Here is a 19,148-nt window from a genome sequence, read left to right as displayed (position 1 = left end):
ACCCCAGGGATATATATATTTTTTTTATTTACTTTGTTTTTATGTATGGGGAGCGACCCCTTAGGCAAGGGTCGCTTCCCTGGGGGGCAAATTGTATTTAGGCCATTTCTACCCCCCTTGGGGGCAGATCAGCCTATTTTTGTTAGGCCAATCTGCCCCCAAAGGGGGCAGAAACCTCTAGACACCATGGATTGGTGTGTGTGTGTATGTGTGTGTTTTGTTTGGAGGGGGCAGCCCCTTGGGCAAGGGTCTCTCCCCCTGGGGGCACATTACTGTTGGCCATAACTGCCCCCCTTGGGGGCAGACTGGCCTATTTTGGAAGGCCCATCTGACCCCAAGGGGGGCAGAAAGCCCACCAAAGACCTGGGAAGATTTTTTTTCAATCAAAATAAGAGGTTGGGGGTATGGCTATACCGGCACCCCAAATAAATTTGGGCCATGAGAGCTTGGTAACTCTCAAAATCGTCCCACTTGGAATGGTGAGGGCTGCACTTTTTTTTTACTTTGAGACTCTGCCATGTACCAAAATCCACAAGACCTAGACACATCTGAAAACTAAACATCTAGTTGATTCCAGGGTGGTGTGCTTCACATGCACCCTCACCATTTCCTTACCCACAATGCCCTTCAAACCTGCAACGATGCTGGAAAGCACACATTTTCCCCACATTTTTGTGATGGAACCTTCTGGAATCTGCAGTAATCCACAAAATTCCTACCACCCAGCATTGTCTCATCTATACAGATTAAAATTTCTGCTGCACTTGTCAGCCTAAAAATGTTTTTTTTTCAAACTGCCCTTTTGGATCCACTTGGTTCCCCCCTCAATTTCGATGTGTTTTTGGCTCTTCCCTGTCACAAACACTTGGCCCACCTACACAAGTGAGGTATCATTTTTACCGGGAGACTGAGGGGAACGTTGGGTGGTAGGAAATTTGTCCCGGTGCAGTGATCCCACACACAAATGTGGGAAAAATGATTTTTTTTTTTTTAGCTAGATTTGTGGTTTGCTGAGGATTCTGGGTAAGAAAATATTGGGGGATCCACGCAAGTCACACCTCCCTTGACTCCCTCGGGTGTCTAGTTTTCAGAAATGTCTGGGTTTCCCTAGACGGCTACTGAGCCCAGGACCAAAAACGCAGGTGCCCCCGCAAAAACAGGTAGTTTTCTATTTGCTAATTTCGATGTGTCCAGATAGTTTTTTGGGGCACTTCCTGTTGCAAGCACAAGGCCTACCCACACAAGTGAGGTACCATTTTTATCGGGAAACTTGGGGGAACGCTGGGTGGAAGGAAATTTGTGGCTCCTCTCAGATTCCAGAACTTTCTGTCACCGAAATGTGAAGAGAAAGTGTGTTTTTTTTTTTTTTTTTTTTTACTACATTTTGAGGTTTGCAAAGGATTCTGGGTAACAGAACCTGGTGAGAGCTCCAGAAGTCACCCCATCTTGGATTCCCCTAGGTCTCTAGTTTTCAAAAATGTGCAGGTTTGGTAGGTTTCCCCAGGTGGCGGCTGAGCTAGAGGTCAAAATCCACAGGTAGGCACTTTGCAAAAAACACCTCTGTTTTCTTTGAGAAAATGTGATGTGTCCACTTTGTGTTTTGGTGTATTTCCTGTCGCGGGGACTGGCCTACCCACACAAGTCAGGTACCATTTTTATCGGGAGACTTGGGGGAACGCTGGGTGGAAGGAAATTTGTGGCTCCTCTCAGATTCCAGAACTTTCTGTCACCGAAATGTGAGGAAAAAGTTTTTTTTTAGCCACATTTTCAGGTTTGCAAAGGATTCTGGGTAACAGAACCTGGTGAGAGCCTGACAAGTCACCCTGTCTTGGATTCCCCTAGGACTTTAGTTTTCAAAAATGCACAGGTTTGGCAGGTTTCCCTACGTGGCGGCTGAGCTAGGCTCCAAAATCCTCAGGTAGGCACTTGGCAAAAAACACCTCTGTTTTCTTTGAGAAAATGTGATGTGTCCACTTTGTGTTTTGGGGCATTTCCTGTCGCAGGCACTAGGCCTACCCACACAAGTGAGGTACCATTATTATCGGGAGACTTTGGGGGGACATAGAATAGCAAAACAAGTGTTATTGCCCCTTGCCTTTCTCTAAATTTTTTCCTTCCAAATATAAGACAGTGTGTAAAAAAGACGTCTACTTGAGAAATGCTCTGTAATTCACATGCTAGTATGGGCACCCCAGAATTCAGAGATGTGCAAATAACCACTGCTCCTCAACACCTTATCTTGTGCCCATTTTGGAAATACAAAGGTTTTCTTGATACCTATTTGTGACTCTTTATATTTCAGCAAATGAATTGCTGTGTACCCAGTATAGAATGAAAAACCCACTGCAAGGTGCAGCTCATTTATTGGCTCTGGGTGCCTAGAGTTCTTGATGAACCTACAAGCCCTATATATCCCCGCAACCAGAAGAGTCCAGCGGACGTAACAGTATATTGCTTTCGAAACTCTGACATTGCAGGAAAAAGTTACAGAGTAAAACGTAGAGAAAAATGGCTGTTTTTTTTCACCTCAATTTCAATATTTTTTAATTTCAGTTATTTTCTGCACGAAACCTTTGTAGGATCTACACAAATTACCCATTGCTGAATTCAGAATTTTGTCTACTTTTCAGAAATGTTTAGGTTTCTGGGATCCAGCATTGGTTTCACACCCATTTCTGTCACTGACTGGAAGGAGGCTGAAAGCACAAAAAATCGTAAAATGGGGTATGTTCCAGTAAAATGCCAAAATTGTGTTGAAAAATTGGGTTTCCTGAAAGCTGGGAAGCTGGTGATTTTAGCACCGCAAACCCTTTGTTGATGCCATTTTCAGGGAAAAAACCACAAGCCGCCTTCTGCAGCCCTTTTTCCCTTTTTTATTTTTTTAAACCCAATGTTCACTGTATTTTGGCTAATTTCTTGGCCTCCTTCAGGGGAACCCACAAAGTCTGGGTACCTCTAGAATTCCTAGGATGTTGGGAAAAAAAGACAAATTTGGCATGGGTAGCTTATGTGGACAAAAAGTTATGAGGGCCTAAGCGAGAACTATTCCAAATAGGCAAAAAAAGGCTTGGCACAGGAGGGGAAAAGGCCTGGCAGCGAAGGGGTTAAAGATGACTAACAGTAGTTTTAGAAGGATGGAGAGAAAATGTGAAAATTAACACAGCTGTAATCATAATACATTTAGGCTCTGATTTTAGTTGGGCCAGTGATCCCATTTTTTTGCTAAAAATCAACCTCCATTAAAAGTCAGGTGCAAGTTGTATCTGAGGCACAGCTTGCCATTCTCGATTTGGTGAACCCTGCTGCAAATTATGTATTCAAATAGTCCACAAACTGGTGTGTGCACCCTTGCAATATGTGAAATCAAGGGTACATTATGTAGTATTCCGGAGTTGCAGTTCTGAATTGTGTACAGATTTATTACTTGCGTGTCACCACTCTGCAATGGTTGCAGTAATCAGTATGTACACAGTTCGCATCCAAGATGTGATCATGGCTTTAGCTGAAAGATTTCATGAAAAAGAAGAGAGAACTCTGTGCCAGAATTCATCCCAGACTTACATCTTTGCATGTAATGAATGACATGGATGGATATTCTGCCTGCCGCTATGTGTGTGCATCTCTGGTATTCTTCTTCCTCAGTTTCATTATTGGACAGACTGTGCCATGGTCATTTGTTTTTTGATGAATCACAGTTCTCTTTTTAAAATCTTGTCCACACAAGGTTGATGTTTATGGGTCTCTTGTTTTTAATCAGATGTTCATACTGCATAGCTGTGAATTATTTCATGCTTTTCTTGAAAGTGCATAAAAAAAAAGTAGATATTGAAAGTATCTGAGTATCGATTGTGGCCCTCCTACCCTCAGACTAGAGCTAACGCTGCTCTTTCTGGCACCCTTTATGCCTGCAGTAACTTTTCTGTTCTTTCAACCAGCTATGTGTGAACTTGGTGCATTGAAAGGTGTCCAGACTCCCTGTGCAACACCTTAATGCAGAAGTGCAGCGCGTGTTTCAATGAGAGCAGGGCAGATTTGATTAGCTTTTTCTTTACTTGACCAAAGGATGGCTGCTGCCTCTACCTTGATAGGGATCCTCTCCCGGATAAAATAGTGGGTTCTCTAGACTTCACCTCAATTTCTAAGCTTGGGTGTCTGGATAAAAACCTTATGCACATGTGCACTGAAACTTGTTTCTCTTTTTCTAGAAAATACATTTTATTCATTTTGTATTAGTACACATACATTAAATAAGGGTATTAAGTAAATAAAGGGACCATTTTAACCACTTTGGCATTTCGAGATTCTGCTATTTACATAAATGCAGCACAGACCAGTGACGTCTTTTGGTGTGTTTCGAGTCCATCACATCATCAAATGTCATAAATATAATCCCCCTAGTTGGTACACATAGATCTTGCCCACAGACCTCCCTCCATGGGCCCCAGATTTTTTCAAACTTCTTTGGGGTATCCTTGTGACTGGTACAGAGTTTCCTTCGCCTGCATACACCAGTCTATGTTCTGAACCAATTTTACGACCGGGGATATGGTACCGCTCCCCCACAGTGAGCTTGTTTTTGGCACCTTTACAGGAATGTAAGCAGTGAGGAAAGACGTTTGAGTTCAGTTTTATGTTAGTAGGCCATAGAGTGGAAATTATGTCAAAATCACTCAGGGTATAAATGGCTGGTAAATGTATTGAGAAGGAAAAGTTGTGCCTGATCCTTAATAATACTAAAACTAATTGGTGATGACAAAAGGATGCAGAATTTCATGTGGCGTAATGTTATTTAAAAGAATGTGAATATGAAGTAATGTGAAACTATGCAATATAAAGTTGAGGTAACACCCACATTAGAAGTCAAAATTACAACGTACAATGAAGTGTTGTTAATAAATAATTGTGGCCGAATTAAAGTTTATACTAATGCTCAAATGTTGAAGTGTTACTGCAGGACCAAAACACTCTACTAAAGTGTCAGCAATATAAACAGTAGATGCTTCAGGGTACTCCCAATAACTAAGGTAGATGTCGAAAGTCAGCCTTGCATTACAGCGTGAGAAGGTGAGAATGTGACATTCAGTTGCTGCACACAGAGATGCAGCGATACTCTGATGCAATGGAGTTACCGTGCTAGTCAGTGCTCAGGCACAACTGGTGGTCACCAAAGTGTATTCCCTTATCATGGATTATGTAAATTGTCCCTTGACAGCCTGATTAGTGACATGACTCAGTGGCTGCAGGTGACTTATGCGATCCGGAAGAATTTCAAGGATTGCTTCTTCCAGGGCCCTCGTGGCAATGTGGCCATTGTTGTAGACATCCTTGGGACTGGAGTTACAGTTGGATCTCTTGTGCCTTTATCACATGTACTCTTACTTTCAGGGTTTTTCCTGGGTGAAGTAGTATGCAGGGTGGGGTTTGTATAAGAAATTTGTGTTTGAATTGAATTCAGTTCTTAAAATTTATTTTTTATTTTCCCCTCCACAGGTCCTTGGGAACTCCCAGCAGCATTGCTGCCGGTAAGGGAATGAAACTCCTCACTGTGGGTGACTGAACATGGAGATCCGTTGTGGCAACCTCTTGTTCAGCTCCAAGTTTGACTCTGGGAACCTTGCCCGTGTTGAGAAGGTAGAGCACCAAGAAGGTGATGGGGATGCGACTGGAAGTGGCAGCAGCGGGTCTGCTGCCTTCGGAACCTCTCTGCCGCCTGCTGATTATGAGTTCAATGTGTGGACCAAACCAGACTGTGCAGATACGGAGTATGAAAATGGAAACCGGTAAAAGTCTACAAGTCAAAAATACAACCTTTGTTTTCCGGTTTCCTTTACATTGTATTAAGCTTGAGTTTGTCTGTTATTTCTCTGTGGCTGCTGTGAGTGACTGATGCATCTGTCACTTTGTGTATACTTACTGTGTGCATCAGTATGAAAGCTTGAGATTTTAACTTTATTTTCCTTTTGCTGTACAGCTTTAGTCTTGAGATTTTTCTTTCCTCTTCAGAGTTGCATGTTATGGAAACATTCTTTTAAAAATACCATTTAAAAGTTTGCCAACCATTATACAACAGAAACATTGTTCATCTTTCTTTTTGTAGGCTCCGTAATGAGGAAATTCTAATTCGCCCTTTCAAAATGATTTAAGGGAGAGTTAGTCATAGTACTTTGAGTTGGGAAAAATAACTTGTAGCAAAATACAGTCATTGTAGCCATTCCTATCACAAAAATGTTACATGCTAACCCTGAGTTCATTTCCAAAACCCCGATCCGAATTCCATTTGACCCAATCCGTGACTTTGCCTACTTTCTTATAAAATCCAATTTCCCTGGATCGGTATTTCCTTCACCGGATGTGAAATTGAATTGGACAAACTGACACATTTGGACAAGAGAATAAGAAATAAAGGCTGTTTGCCGAAAGGGAACAGTAACATGAATATCTGTGTCCATCTGTCTCTTGTGGTAAATCCAGAAGGGCTCTGACTGGTGTAAGATCCACATATGCATCCAAAGGGGTGGGTCCTGGAGCATTGCACTTTGCATGAATACATCTTCTCTACGTTGGCTAAGTAATGAAGTAGCTGTTGTGCCATACTGTTTCCAGGTGCTAATGAGGCCTCTGCAGTACATGGTCTGTTATAGCAGGGAAAGAATTGCGCCATTTGCTTGCCATTCTGTCAACATTGTTATGGCTCAGTAATGTTCTTCATAGCTTCATAGGCATAGCAGTTTGCTATCATTAAGTGTCCTTTTGTTGATAGTACAGGCGTGCAGGTTAGATATGTTGGCATGTCCATGGCTGTTCGTTTGTTGTTGTTGCCCTCATTCGGGTACAAGATTCTTTTGATGTTGGGGCTGTGAAAGGTGCCTGATGAGCCTTTCATGTCACCAACAGATACATTGCAGCCCAGTGCTTGCAGTGTGTGTGTGTATATAGAGGAGGAGTCCCTCGGTCTCGTGACTCGAAAGACTTCTTCGAAGAAAAACAACTTGTAACACTCCGACCCAACACCAGATGGCGGGCTATGCACAACATGTGAATCTGCAGCGACTAATGCCACGAACAGATGTACACTGGGTAAGTGACATTTTCAATATATATATATATATATATATATATATATATATATATATATATATATATATAATAATAATACTTGATAATGTCCTGATACCTTCAGATCCTCTTAATAATTCCAAATAAATCATCCCTTCAAGTCTCCAATTCGCTAAAATAAATGATATATATATATATATACAGAGAGAGAAATACTTTTTCTGCAACCAGTGCCATAAAAGTTTTGTATAACATCACAATACATACTCTTAAAAGATTAGAAAATAGAACTGAGATAAAAGCACACATTATGTTTAAAACAGCCACCCAATGTTATAGAAATAAGAGACATCCTACAAACTACTATAAAAGAAAGAATCAAAATAAGGCAGTAAAACTACTACTTAGTCAAATAAACAAATCAGTGCTAAGCCATTCCCAAATAGAACAGCAGACAACTTAGAACAGATAGAGTACCAAATGCAATGGGAAATACCCCAATAATGCAGCCACCCTGCTGCATTCAGGGAAAAAATATGGGCCGAATTATTGGACCTTCTCAGATGACACGGCCTTCCTCCTGATAAGCCACATCTTTCCCAACAGCTTAGCAATAGCATAGGCATGTACAAGACTGGAGTCGGATCCTAAGATGCACAGAGCAGTGGCATGATTGTGTTTGCCCAACAATCTACAGGTGGACTTTAACCATTAGGAACGAGGACGCGCGTATGCTTCTCAGAGAAACCGCACATGTGCTACAGTTGCCTCAGCTACATTACAGCCAGGGCAAAAAATAGAAATAGATGAGTTTGACAACCATTTACTAGGGAATGCTTTAAGAGGAAGGGCCCCTATTCTAAACTGTATATAAAGCTTCCTATCCAGGTGCACTCTAATGGAGTCTAAATAGGGTTCCAAAACTCTGGCTGATTTGAAGTTTAAGAATTCACCAGATAGCAGGCCTCTGGAGGCAGCATTAAACTCGTTTTGAGTTACCCATTCCCACTGGCGAGCATTTTTTTTCAACAACAATTTTACTGCGAATATTGCATTGATATTATGATTGATGTTTCAAAGATGTCATGAGTGCCATAATTTGTGGGTTAATTAGCAGTGTATGGTGAGGGCACAAGTTATAGTTACCTTGGGGCATGAGTTCTAGTTACTTTAGGTTAACTCTAACTGTAACTAGGGAATTTTCTGTAACGGTCCTGTAACATTAGCTTTTTTCAGTGAATTTCAATGTATTTTAAAAACATATTGTAGTTTTTATTACTAAATGTTAATTAAACCCTTTGGCCGTGCGTGGCGGCAGTTGGCTGTGGCCTCTCTGGGTGTGAGAATAGGTGTGAGGGGGTTATCTGGGGGTGAGAGTGTGTCTGGCTGGGAGAGTGCGTACATCAGTCTTTTAGTGGGTGCATCTGTGTGTGCGCGGGTCTGTAAGTGGGTGCAGGAGGGTATCAGTGGGTGTGTGAGTCTGAGTGGGTGTGTAACTATCTGAGTGGGTCTGAGAGTGGGTGAATGAGGGTTTGACTGGGACTGTGAGTAGGTGCACGAGGGTCTGAGTGGGTCGGTGAGTGGAAGAAATATCGAAAGAGCGAGAAAGAGTAAGGGAGAGAGAGATTTTTTTAGGCTTTGATATATCTTAGAATGAGATGTTTCTGGACTGTTTGAAATGGAAACTGTATTTGTCATTTAAAAAGAGTAAGATCACCTTTCAGTAGAAGCCTTAAACATTTGTAGTTTAAAAAAAAAAAAAAAAAAATTACTAAAAAGGATGGAAACAAGTCTGGCTGGACTCGAACCTCAACGCTTACTGTGAAGGTCTTTGGCCTTAACACCGAGCAATTTTTTTTTTTTTTTTTTTTTCATTTTAGGCCTTTATGGGCTATCTGGGGCCACGGGGAGACTTCAAGGGATCCCCTGCAGTCCCTACATGTTTTTATTTTAATATATATAATGTTTTTATGTAAAACAAGCCCTTTATGGGCTATCTGGGACCGCGGGAAAGCCTAAAGGCCTCTCCTGGTGTCCCATTACTTCAGCAACCGAGGAGCTGCTCTAAGTAGCAGCTCCGTGTTTGCTAAAGCAAACCTTTCATCTGTTCCCTGCAAGCATTTCTGCGTGCAGGGGACTGAGATGAAAGCTCCACTTTCTGACAGCGGGACCTGCTCAACAAGTGGAGCAAACAGCTGTGTTCTGAAAGCGAATAAGAACCCCATGATACCAGCAATTGTGAGCCTATAGTGCTACTAAATACTCATTGTGAAATGTGTGCTAAATAGACCAGTGGGCTTAAAACAGTCACTGGACACCTGATTCATACCTCAGAAACTGGTTCCCTAAAAACAGATTGCCCAGTGATTACCCTAGATTGCTAGATCACATTATTAATAATTTAGGAGTTTTTCAATGTCTCTATCAGCTGTTATACCACTCCACCCTAAAAAAGCATCCAGTAAGGTTTTCTGGTATTTTTCTCCGGCAAAAGCAAACTTTGGAAAGGGTTGCATTTCTAAGGTTGTAGCCCTTCATCAAAACCCTAGACTTATGATCGGGACTAATGAGATAACTTTTGAATGCTTCATGCTGAAGCAGGGTCGTGAGCAGAGGTTGCCTTTCTCTCAGATTTGCTGTGTATTTTGTTCTCACAAGCCAAGGTTTGTGCTGCAGAGGAAATGAAGGCACTTCTAAATAAGTATCATAAACATTCTTAGGTTGAGGAGGTGGACTGCACAAAAAAGTCCATTGCTGGCCTTTGGGAGCACATAACACTCTCCTTACATACAGATTGCGAGATTGATGACATACCTCCCTTAATACCACAGACACTCATGTTTGTCATAGGCAAACTTATATTAACAATAACTTTACATGAGATGCTTTTACAGACAACAGAAATGATGCAGAATCCCAGGATATCAACATCCTCCCCAAAAGAGAGGACTATACCCTCATCACACTACCCATGCCATTTATGTAGCGAATCCACTGTGTTGATATACAGGTTTCTTCTCCATGAGGCATGGTTTCTAGTCTTGCGGGGTTAAGGTTACGGCTGTTATAAAAAATAAAATAAAAAAAGACTGCACCTAATCAAATGTGATAAACTACTCTGAAAAAAAATAACGTACTGAGTATATGATGCCAACTATTCTGTGCACATGTTGAAAAATGACTACCTGTCGCTCAAATGCTATATAGTCTGCACTGCTCTCGAGTATTGCTTATACTAAATGTGTAACTTGTGTACTAAAATTGATAGCAATGTTTAAAAAAAATAATAATAAATTAACATTCTTAACACTTGCTTTGAACAAATCAGAGTAATCTGTACATTTAGTTGGTCATGTCTGAAACAGGATTGCTGTTTCAAAATTATGATTAACGTTCAAGAATTGTTAAGATTGACTGACTGTAAGGAAATGCCTCCTTGGCATGGTTACCCCCTGACTTTTTGCCTTTGCTGATGCTATGTTTTGATTTGAAAGTGTGCTGAGGCCTGCTAACCAGGCCCCAGCACCAGTGTTCTTTCCCTAACCTGTACTTTTGTTTTCACAATTGGCACACCCTGGCATCCAGGTAAGTCCCTTGTAACTGGTACCCCTGGTACCAAGGGCCCTGATGCCAGGGAAGGTCTCTAAGGGCTGCAGCATATCTTATGCCACCCTGGGGACCCCTCACTCAGCACAGACACACTGCTTGCCAGCTTGTGTGTGCTGGTGAGGACAAAATGAGTAAGTCGACATGGCACTCCCCTCAGGGTGCCATGCCAACCTCACACTGCCTATGCAGTATAGATAAGTCACCCCTCTAGTAGGCCTTACAGCCCTAAGGCAGGGTGCACTATACCATAGGTGAGGGCACCAGTGCATGAGCACTGTGCCCCTACAGTGTCTAAGCCAAACCTTAGACATTGTAAGTGCAGGGTAGCCATAAGAGTATATGGTCTGGGAGTCTGTCAAACACGAACTCCACAGCACCATAATGCCTACACTGAAAACTGGGAAGTTTGGTATCAAACTTCTCAGCTCAATAAATGCACACTGATGCCAGTGTACATTTTATTGTAACATACACCCCAGAGGGCACCTTAGAGGTGCCCCCTGAAACCTTAACCAACTACCCGTGTAGGCTGACTGGTTTTAGCAGCCTGCCACACCCGAGACATGTTGCTGGCCACATGGGGAGAGTGCCTTTATCACTCTGTGGCTAGTAACAAAGCCTGCCCTGGGTGGAGATGCTTATCACCTCCCCCTTGCAGGAGCTGTAACACCTGGCGGTGAGCCTCAAAGGCTCACCCCCTTTGTTACAGCACCACAGGGCATTCCAGCTAGTAGAGTTGCCCACCCCCTCTGGCCACGGCCCCACTTTTGGCGGCAAGGCCGGAGGAGATAATGAGAAAAACAAGGAGGAGTCACTGACCAGTCAGGCCAGCCCCTAAGGCAACCTGAGCTGAAGTGACTGTGACTTTTAGGAATCCTCCATCTTGCAGATGGAGGATCCCCCCAATAGGGATAGGAATGTGACCCCCTCCCCTTGGGAGGAGGCACAAAGAGGGTGTAGCCACCCTCAGGGCTAGTAGCCATTGGCTACTGCCCTCCCTGACCTAAACACACCCCTAAATTCTGTATTTAGGGGCTCCCCTGAACCTAGGAACTCAGATTCCTGCAACCTAAGAAGAAGAGGACTGCTGAGCTGAAAACCCTGCAGAGAAGACGGAGACACCAACTGCTTTGGCCACTGCTCTACCAGCCTGTCTCCCCACTTCGAAAAGACACTGCTCCAGCGACGCTTTCCCCAGGACCAGCAACCTCTGAATCCTCAGAGGACTGCCCTGCTCTAGAAGGACCAAGAAACTCCTGAGGACAGCGGCTCTGTTCATCCAAGACTGCAACTTTGTTTCCAAAGGAGCAACTTAAAGACAACTGCGTTTCCCGCCAGAAGCGTGAGACTTGCAACTCTGCACCCGACGCCCCCGGCTCGACTTGTGGAGAAAAAACACTTCAGGGAGGACCCCCCGGCGACTACGAGACTGTGAGTAGCCAGAGTTGCCCCCCCCCCCCCGAGGCCCCCCCACCCCCTGAGCCCCCACAGCGACGCCTGCAGAGGGAATCCCGAGGCTCCCCTGACCGCGACTGCCTGACTCCCAAATCCCGACGCCTGGAAAAGACCCTGCACCCGCAGCCCCCAGGACCTGAAGGATCGGAACTCCAGTGCAGGAGTGACCCCCAGGAGGCCCTCTCCCTTGCCCAGGCGGTGGCTACCCCGAGGAGCCCCCCCCTTGCCTGCCTGCATCGCTGATTCCAATTGAAAACCCGACGTGTGTTTGCACATTGCACCCGGCCGCCCCCTGTGCCGCTGAGGGTGTACTTTCTGTGCTAACTTGTGTTCGCTCCCCCCCCCCCGGTGCCCTACAAAACCCCCCTGGTCTGCCCTCCGAAGACGCGGGTACTTACCTGCTGGCAGACTGGAACCGGGGCACCCCCTTCTCCATTGAAGCCTATGCGTTTTGGGCACCACTTTAAACTCTGCACCTGACCGGCCCTGAGCTGCTGGTGTGGTAACTTTGGGGTTGCTCTGAACCCCCAACGGTGGGCTACCTTGGACTCAAACTTGAACCCCGTAGGTGGTTTACTTACCTGCAAGAACTAACAATTACTTACCCCCCCCCCCCAGGAACTGTGAAAATTGCACTGTCTAGTTTTAAAATAGCTATATGTGTTTTATTTGAAAAGTATATATGCTATTGTGATTATTCAAAGTTCCTAAAGTACTTACCTGCAATACCTTTCATTCAAAGTATTACATGTAAAATCTGAACCTGTGGTTCTTAAAATAAAAGATATTTTTCTATACAAAAACCTATTGGCCTGGAATTGTCTGAGTGTGTGTTCCTCATTTATTGCCTGTGTGTATACAACAAATGCTTAACACTACTCCTTTGATAAGCCTACTGCTCGACCACACTACCACAAAATAGAGCATTAGTATTATCTCTTTTTGCCACTATCTTACCTCTAAGGGGAACCCCTGGACTCTGTGCATACTATTCCTTACTTTGAAATAGTGCATACAAAGCCATCTTCCTACACTGACTTTAAAAAGTATCAAACTGGCTTTTTTAATGTGTAGAAGAAAAAGAAAGCTAACTGTCAAATTTAGATGAAGAGGAATATTTGTGGATATCGATAGAAAAGAATATGGTGGACCCAAACAAACTACTGTCTCTACAGATTCACAGGTATAACCTGAACCAAATGATATCTAGAATTATATCAGTCTTGGGCGAAGCAGTCTGTAGTCCTGGATACCAATAAAATATCAACATTGGTAACACAACCTGTCTTCCCATTTGGAAGAATATAAAGATAAACAGAAGTTTAATTGATAGACTGGTCTTGGAGTGGAGTGTTGATCAATGTAGTTGCTCTTACTGAGTAATGTGGCACCTTGCAGTGTTCTGGTTTGAACAACCTGGACTTCTATGCATGTTGTATGCTCAGAAGTGCTATAGCAAAGTTGTCTTATCCAGGAAACGTCTGACTTTATAAAAATGCTTCCTGTGGTTACATGCCTAGGGATATCTAGCCTCGAGCATTTAAATACTCATGAGTTATCCCTAGTCCAAAACTTTGTATTTCTATAAGTGAATGCCTTGGTTGGATACCACTGTGATGATCATAAACGAAAACAGATACTGGGTTGCCTTTTTTTTTTTTTGTTAATCATTATATTTCACTTATTTCATAGCACCCGTTGGCACTAAAAACATTTTTCAAAGCAGGTTTATTAGTCAAAAAATAGTTGACACAGCTGAGGATATTATGACCATTTTATTTATGGTGGCCAAGTGTACCTAGATCTGGAGTCAGAGAAGAGCCAGATTTTTAGAACTAACATAGCATTTAACCCTATATATGGTCTTGCTTAACCATGTTTGCTAATAGGCCTGATGTACATTCTGAAAGAAGACCTCCCACTGATGGAGTTGCTCTTAGCTGGTGCTGCAAATCAGTGATGTGGTGTTGAAAAACTCTGACAAGCTGTGAGTTTATACATTTTGGGCCTGGGTAGGTCATGTCTGCTGGTGTGACAGTCGTATGTCAATAAAAAATATCCCAGAAAAAATATCAAACTTGATAGCATACAGAATGAGTTGGATGCCTACAACCAAAAGGTGAAAAAACTATGCAAGTGGAGGTTAATAGTAACTTTGGTAGATCAATAAGCATATTTGAGTACAACTGAAATGATCTTTAAGTGATTAGTTAATGCTGGATTGATCGAGATTACTCCCTCTCCCCCCTTAATTTTTAAAACTTTTTATTGTTTTGTAAACCAAGTGCATACATCGTAATGTGATACATCTTTGTTAGAAATGGGGTCTCTAGTTGGCAGTCGGTTTGCATCCTGTCCAAGTAGGGACCCTCACTCTAGTCAGGATAAGAGAGATACCCGCTCAGATAACCCCTGCTCACCCCCTTGGTAGCTTGGCACGAGCAGTCAGGCTTATCTCAGAAGCAATGTGTAAAACATTTGCACATAACACACAGTAATAAGTGAAAACACTACAAACGGACACCACACCAGTTTTAGAACAATAGCCAATACTTATCTATATAAAACAAGACCGAATACGATAAAAATCCACCATACAGTAATAAAAATATGACTTCTGCAAGATTTACTCCAAAATATAGTTCCTTGAAGTCGATAGCTCCACCTGGGGCTATCACAGCGTTGTGATCAACAAAACCAACAGTTCAGGCCGACTGCGGCGTTGCGGGCCAGCTGCGGTGTCGGAAAGACTCACAAACAGTACCTTGGATTTGCAGGGCGTTGTGATCCTGACGTTGTGCTCCGGAGAGCGGCGCCGCTGACGTCGCAGTGTCGGTCCTGGAGTCGGTGCAAGAGTTGTCGAGCCCTTGAGGTCACACGCGTTGCAGATCGAACTCCATGCTGATGAAGTCAGGTGCGCCGGCGTGGATGGCGTAGGGGCTGCGGTGTGAAGCGGGAAGATGCGACGTGCAGTGCCCACAGGTCACGGTGCAGGCAGCGGCTCCAGCGGCGTCGGTGAGACCAGGGCTGCAGTGTGAAGCGGGGCGGTGCGACGTGCGGTGTCCATAGGTCACGCTGCAGGCAGCGTCATTGTCGTTGCTGAAGCGCTGTCGTCGGTAGGCCCAAGCCAGCGGTGCGGGATGGGATGGCATGGTGCTTCATGACCCTCACGAGCGGTGTTCACAGGCCACGATGCAGGCAGGATGCCTGGTGGCGACACAGGAGTTGATGGTGCTGGCGTCTGTGGACCGGGGCTGCGGTGCGGGATGGGACGGTGCTTTGTGTACCTCCCAAGCAGTGTCCACCGGCCACGGTGCAGGCAGCGGTGCCAGTGTCAGCAGGAGCGTCATCGGGGATGCCCTGGCTGCAGTGTGAGCAGGCGATGCTGCAGTGCGGGGCCCACAGGTCACAGTACGAGCAGTGGCTGGGTGAAGTCCGATGACGGTGTTGGTGAAACCAGGGTCGCGGTGCGAAACGGGGCAATGCGACTCCGTGTGGTGACGGCAGGTCACGGTGCAGGCAGCGGCTCCAGCGGCGTCGGTGAGACCAGGGCTGCAGTGTGAAGCGGGGCGGTGCGACGTGCGGTGTCCATAGGTCACGCTGCAGGCAGCGTCATTGTCGTTGCTGAAGCGCTGTCGTCGGTAGGCCCAAGCCAGCGGTGCGGGATGGGATGGCATGGTGCTTCATGACCCTCACGAGCGGTGTTCACAGGCCACGATGCAGGCAGGATGCCTGGTGGCGACACAGGAGTTGATGGTGCTGGCGTCTGTGGACCGGGGCTGCGGTGCGGGATGGGACGGTGCTTTGTGTACCTCCCAAGCAGTGTCCACCGGCCACGGTGCAGGCAGCGGTGCCAGTGTCAGCAGGAGCGTCATCGGGGATGCCCTGGCTGCAGTGTGAGCAGGCGATGCTGCAGTGCGGGGCCCACAGGTCACAGTACGAGCAGTGGCTGGGTGAAGTCCGATGACGGTGTTGGTGAAACCAGGGTCGCGGTGCGAAACGGGGCAATGCGACTCCGTGTGGTGACGGCAGGTCACGGTGCAGGCCAGCGGCGCCGTTAGCGGCGTCGTGGTGGTTTCTCCTCTTGAACAGCACAAAACACACAGTTCCCAGTGCTGCAGGTCGAGGAAACTGAAGTCTCCAAGCCTTTGGAGAATTTTCTCAAGCAGGACACACAGCAAAGTTCACCCTCTGCACTCTTTTCAGGCAAAAGCTACAACTGCAGGCCAGTCCAGCAAAGCAACACAGCAAAGGGACAGTACTCTCTCTTCAGCTCTTCTCCTGGGCAGAGGTTCCTCTTGATTCCAGAAAGATTCTAAAAGTCTGGTGTTTTGGGTCTTCTTCTTGTACCCAGTTCTGCCTTTGAAGTTGGCAGAATTCAAAGCAAAGTCTCAAGTGTTTGCAAAATCCTTCCTTGTCCAGGCCAGGCCCCACACACTCACCAGGGGGTCGAAGATGGCATTGTGTGAGGGCAGGCACAGTCCTTTCAGGTGTGAGTGACCATTCGTCCCCTCCCCTCCAGCACAGATGGCTAATCAAGATATGCAAGCTACACCCCAGCCCCCTTTGTGTCACTGTCTAGAGGATAGGTGTGAACAGCCCAACTGTCAAACAGACCCAAACGGGGAATCCACAAACCGGCAGAGTCACAGAATGGATTAAGCAAGAAAATGGCTACTTTCTAAAAGTGGCATTTTCAAACTAACAGTCTAAAAACCAGCTTCACTAAAATATGTATTTTTAAATTGTGAGCTCAGAGACCCTAAACTCCAGATTTTTATCTGCTCTCAAAGAGAATTTGCACTTTAAGGATATTTGAAGGCAGTCCCCATGTTAACCTATGAGAGAGATAGGCCTTGCACATTGAAAACCGAATTTGGCAATATTTCACTGTTAGGACATATAAAACACACTAGTATATGTCCTACCTTAAACAAACACTGCACCCTGCCCATGGGGCTACCTAGGGCCTAACATAGGGGTGCCTTACATGTAGTAAAAGGGAAGGTTGAGGCCTGGCAAGTGGGTACACTTCCCAAGTCGAATTGGCAGTTTAAAACTGTACACACAAACACTGCAATGGCAGGTCTGAGTCATGTGGGTGGCACAACCAGTGCTGCAGGCCCACTAGTAGCATTTGATTTACAGGCCCTGGGCACCTCTAGTGCACTTTACTAGTAAATCAAATATGCCAATCATGGATAAACCATTAACAGTACAATTTCTATAGGGTGCACTTGACTTTTAGCACTGATTAGCAGTGGTAAGGTGTGCAGAGACAATAAACCAGCAAAAGACAGACCTAAAAAAAAATAGGAGGAAGAAGGAAAAAGTTTGGGGATAATACTGCAAAAAGGGCCATTTCCAACAATCTTACACCACTGCAAGTATTTTGCTTCATGTTATATGATTCAATGCTTCTCCCCTCCTTCCAACCAGAGGGTAATGCCTCTGAAATCAGCCCACCTCTGCCATATTTTCTTGTGTTGTTTCGAGCAGCCCCGTGCATGGAATATCATTTTTCCCAGGGCCATGCAGTAGTCCATGCAGTTAGTCCATTTAGTGCTGAGAATGGCTGATGTGGACTGGCACACCTGGGCAATGTCCCTTTTAGCTATCACTAACCCCAACCACAGCAGCAGCACTTTGTGTTATCTAGTGCCCTCAATGTCCTCCGTAATATGTAGTAACATCAGTTTGGGGACCGGCCAACCTAACACCTCCCACAGTATATCTAAAATGGAGGACCAGAAAGCAGTTAGGCCTAAACATTGCTAGAAGGTGTGTAACAGCCCCCCCTTCTGGGTGATCACACAGCAGGCAGCAGCTCTAGGGTATTGGCCCAATTAATGGAGTTGTGGTCGTGTATAGAAAATTCTGTGCAGCTCTTTAAACTGTGCCAATCGAAACTGTGAGACTATTGCAGTCTCACGTGGAGCCTCCAGCGCCTCTAACCAATCCTCATCCTCAAGCGGCCCCAAGTCCACCTCCCATGCCTCCTGCACCCCAACTATACAATTTGCTGAGTAGCGTGTGAGCATGCGCTGTATGTCCGATAGTTTATGTTCTTTAATATTAGCCAGGAACAATTTTGCCTCCAAAGGGGAATACTCGGGGGACATCCCCATCGCGGGTGGGGGACGATATGGCTGGAGGGCATGCCGCAGCTGTAGATATTGGAAAAACTGGGAGCGGTAGAGGTCGTACTCCATTTGTAGATCACCCAAGGATTTCAGGAGCTCTGCTTGTAAGACATCACCCAGAGTTGCTAGTCCTATAGTATCCCAGGCCGAGAACCCTTTCAGTGCTACAACCTGGAGGAGCTGCGTTCCCTGCCACAGCGGGGTCTCCAGCATCAGTGTGTGGAGTCCCATCCCATGACCCTAAAGGCATGGTTGGAAGCGCTTAACACCATTTTAGTGGCAGAGGGCAACCTTCTTGTGACAACCCCACCCTCCCCCCATACAGCAGGTGAGGCAAATTAACCTGTCCCATGAGCCATCCCTCTGAAGCCTAGGCCGGGTCGTCAAATCCCCCGAACCACCAGTCATTCAGAACAACATGATGAGCCGCCCGATAGTATAGGAGCATGTCTGTCCTTACCAGACCTCCTGCAAACACGAGTCCCAAAACTTTCCCAGGGATAGTTGAGCGCCTACTTCCCCCTCCCATCCCCCCAATAACAAGGATGTTAATAGGGCGTTGACTTTTGTGATAAAGGGTCTATCTATCGGGTAAGGGAAGCTCTGCAGTTGGTACAGGAGTTTTGAGAGGGCCAACATCTGAAGATGACGGGACGACCCATCTGCGAGAGCAGCAAGGAGGACCAGGAGTTCACTTCCCTCACCATTTTCTGAACTACAAGGCCTAGATTGCGTTTTTATGTAGTGGTTTTATCCATTATGATGAAGACTCCCAGGTATTTAAATCAATTTGGGTGTAACTGTATCCCCTGGCCGTCGATCTGGGGCAACTCTATTGGGTAAACAGACGACTTGCCCATGTTCATGTGCAGGTCAGAGTAAATC

General features: G+C 45.3%; 1 protein-coding gene across 10 annotated transcripts in view; it reads left to right on the top strand.

The window, feature by feature from the left end:
* Positions 1–19,148, top strand: part of AGBL5 (AGBL carboxypeptidase 5) — a 358,598-nt gene that overhangs the window by 74,446 nt on the left and 265,004 nt on the right. For all 10 annotated transcript variants that reach the window (XR_011203584.1, XR_011203583.1, XM_069233618.1 and 7 more), the window contains one exon: positions 5,491–5,780. Coding sequence is in view for 8 of the 10 variants with exons in the window: in XM_069233618.1 (XP_069089719.1) it covers positions 5,560–5,780 (221 nt within the window). In the remaining 2 variants the exon portion in view is untranslated. The remainder of the gene's footprint in view (positions 1–5,490; positions 5,781–19,148) is intronic.

This window comes from Pleurodeles waltl, chromosome 5 (assembly GCF_031143425.1).
Source record: "Pleurodeles waltl isolate 20211129_DDA chromosome 5, aPleWal1.hap1.20221129, whole genome shotgun sequence".
NCBI lineage: Eukaryota > Metazoa > Chordata > Amphibia > Caudata > Salamandridae > Pleurodeles > Pleurodeles waltl.
Note: the sequence above shows the minus strand (reverse complement) of the source record. Positions and strands in the feature narration are given on the sequence as shown.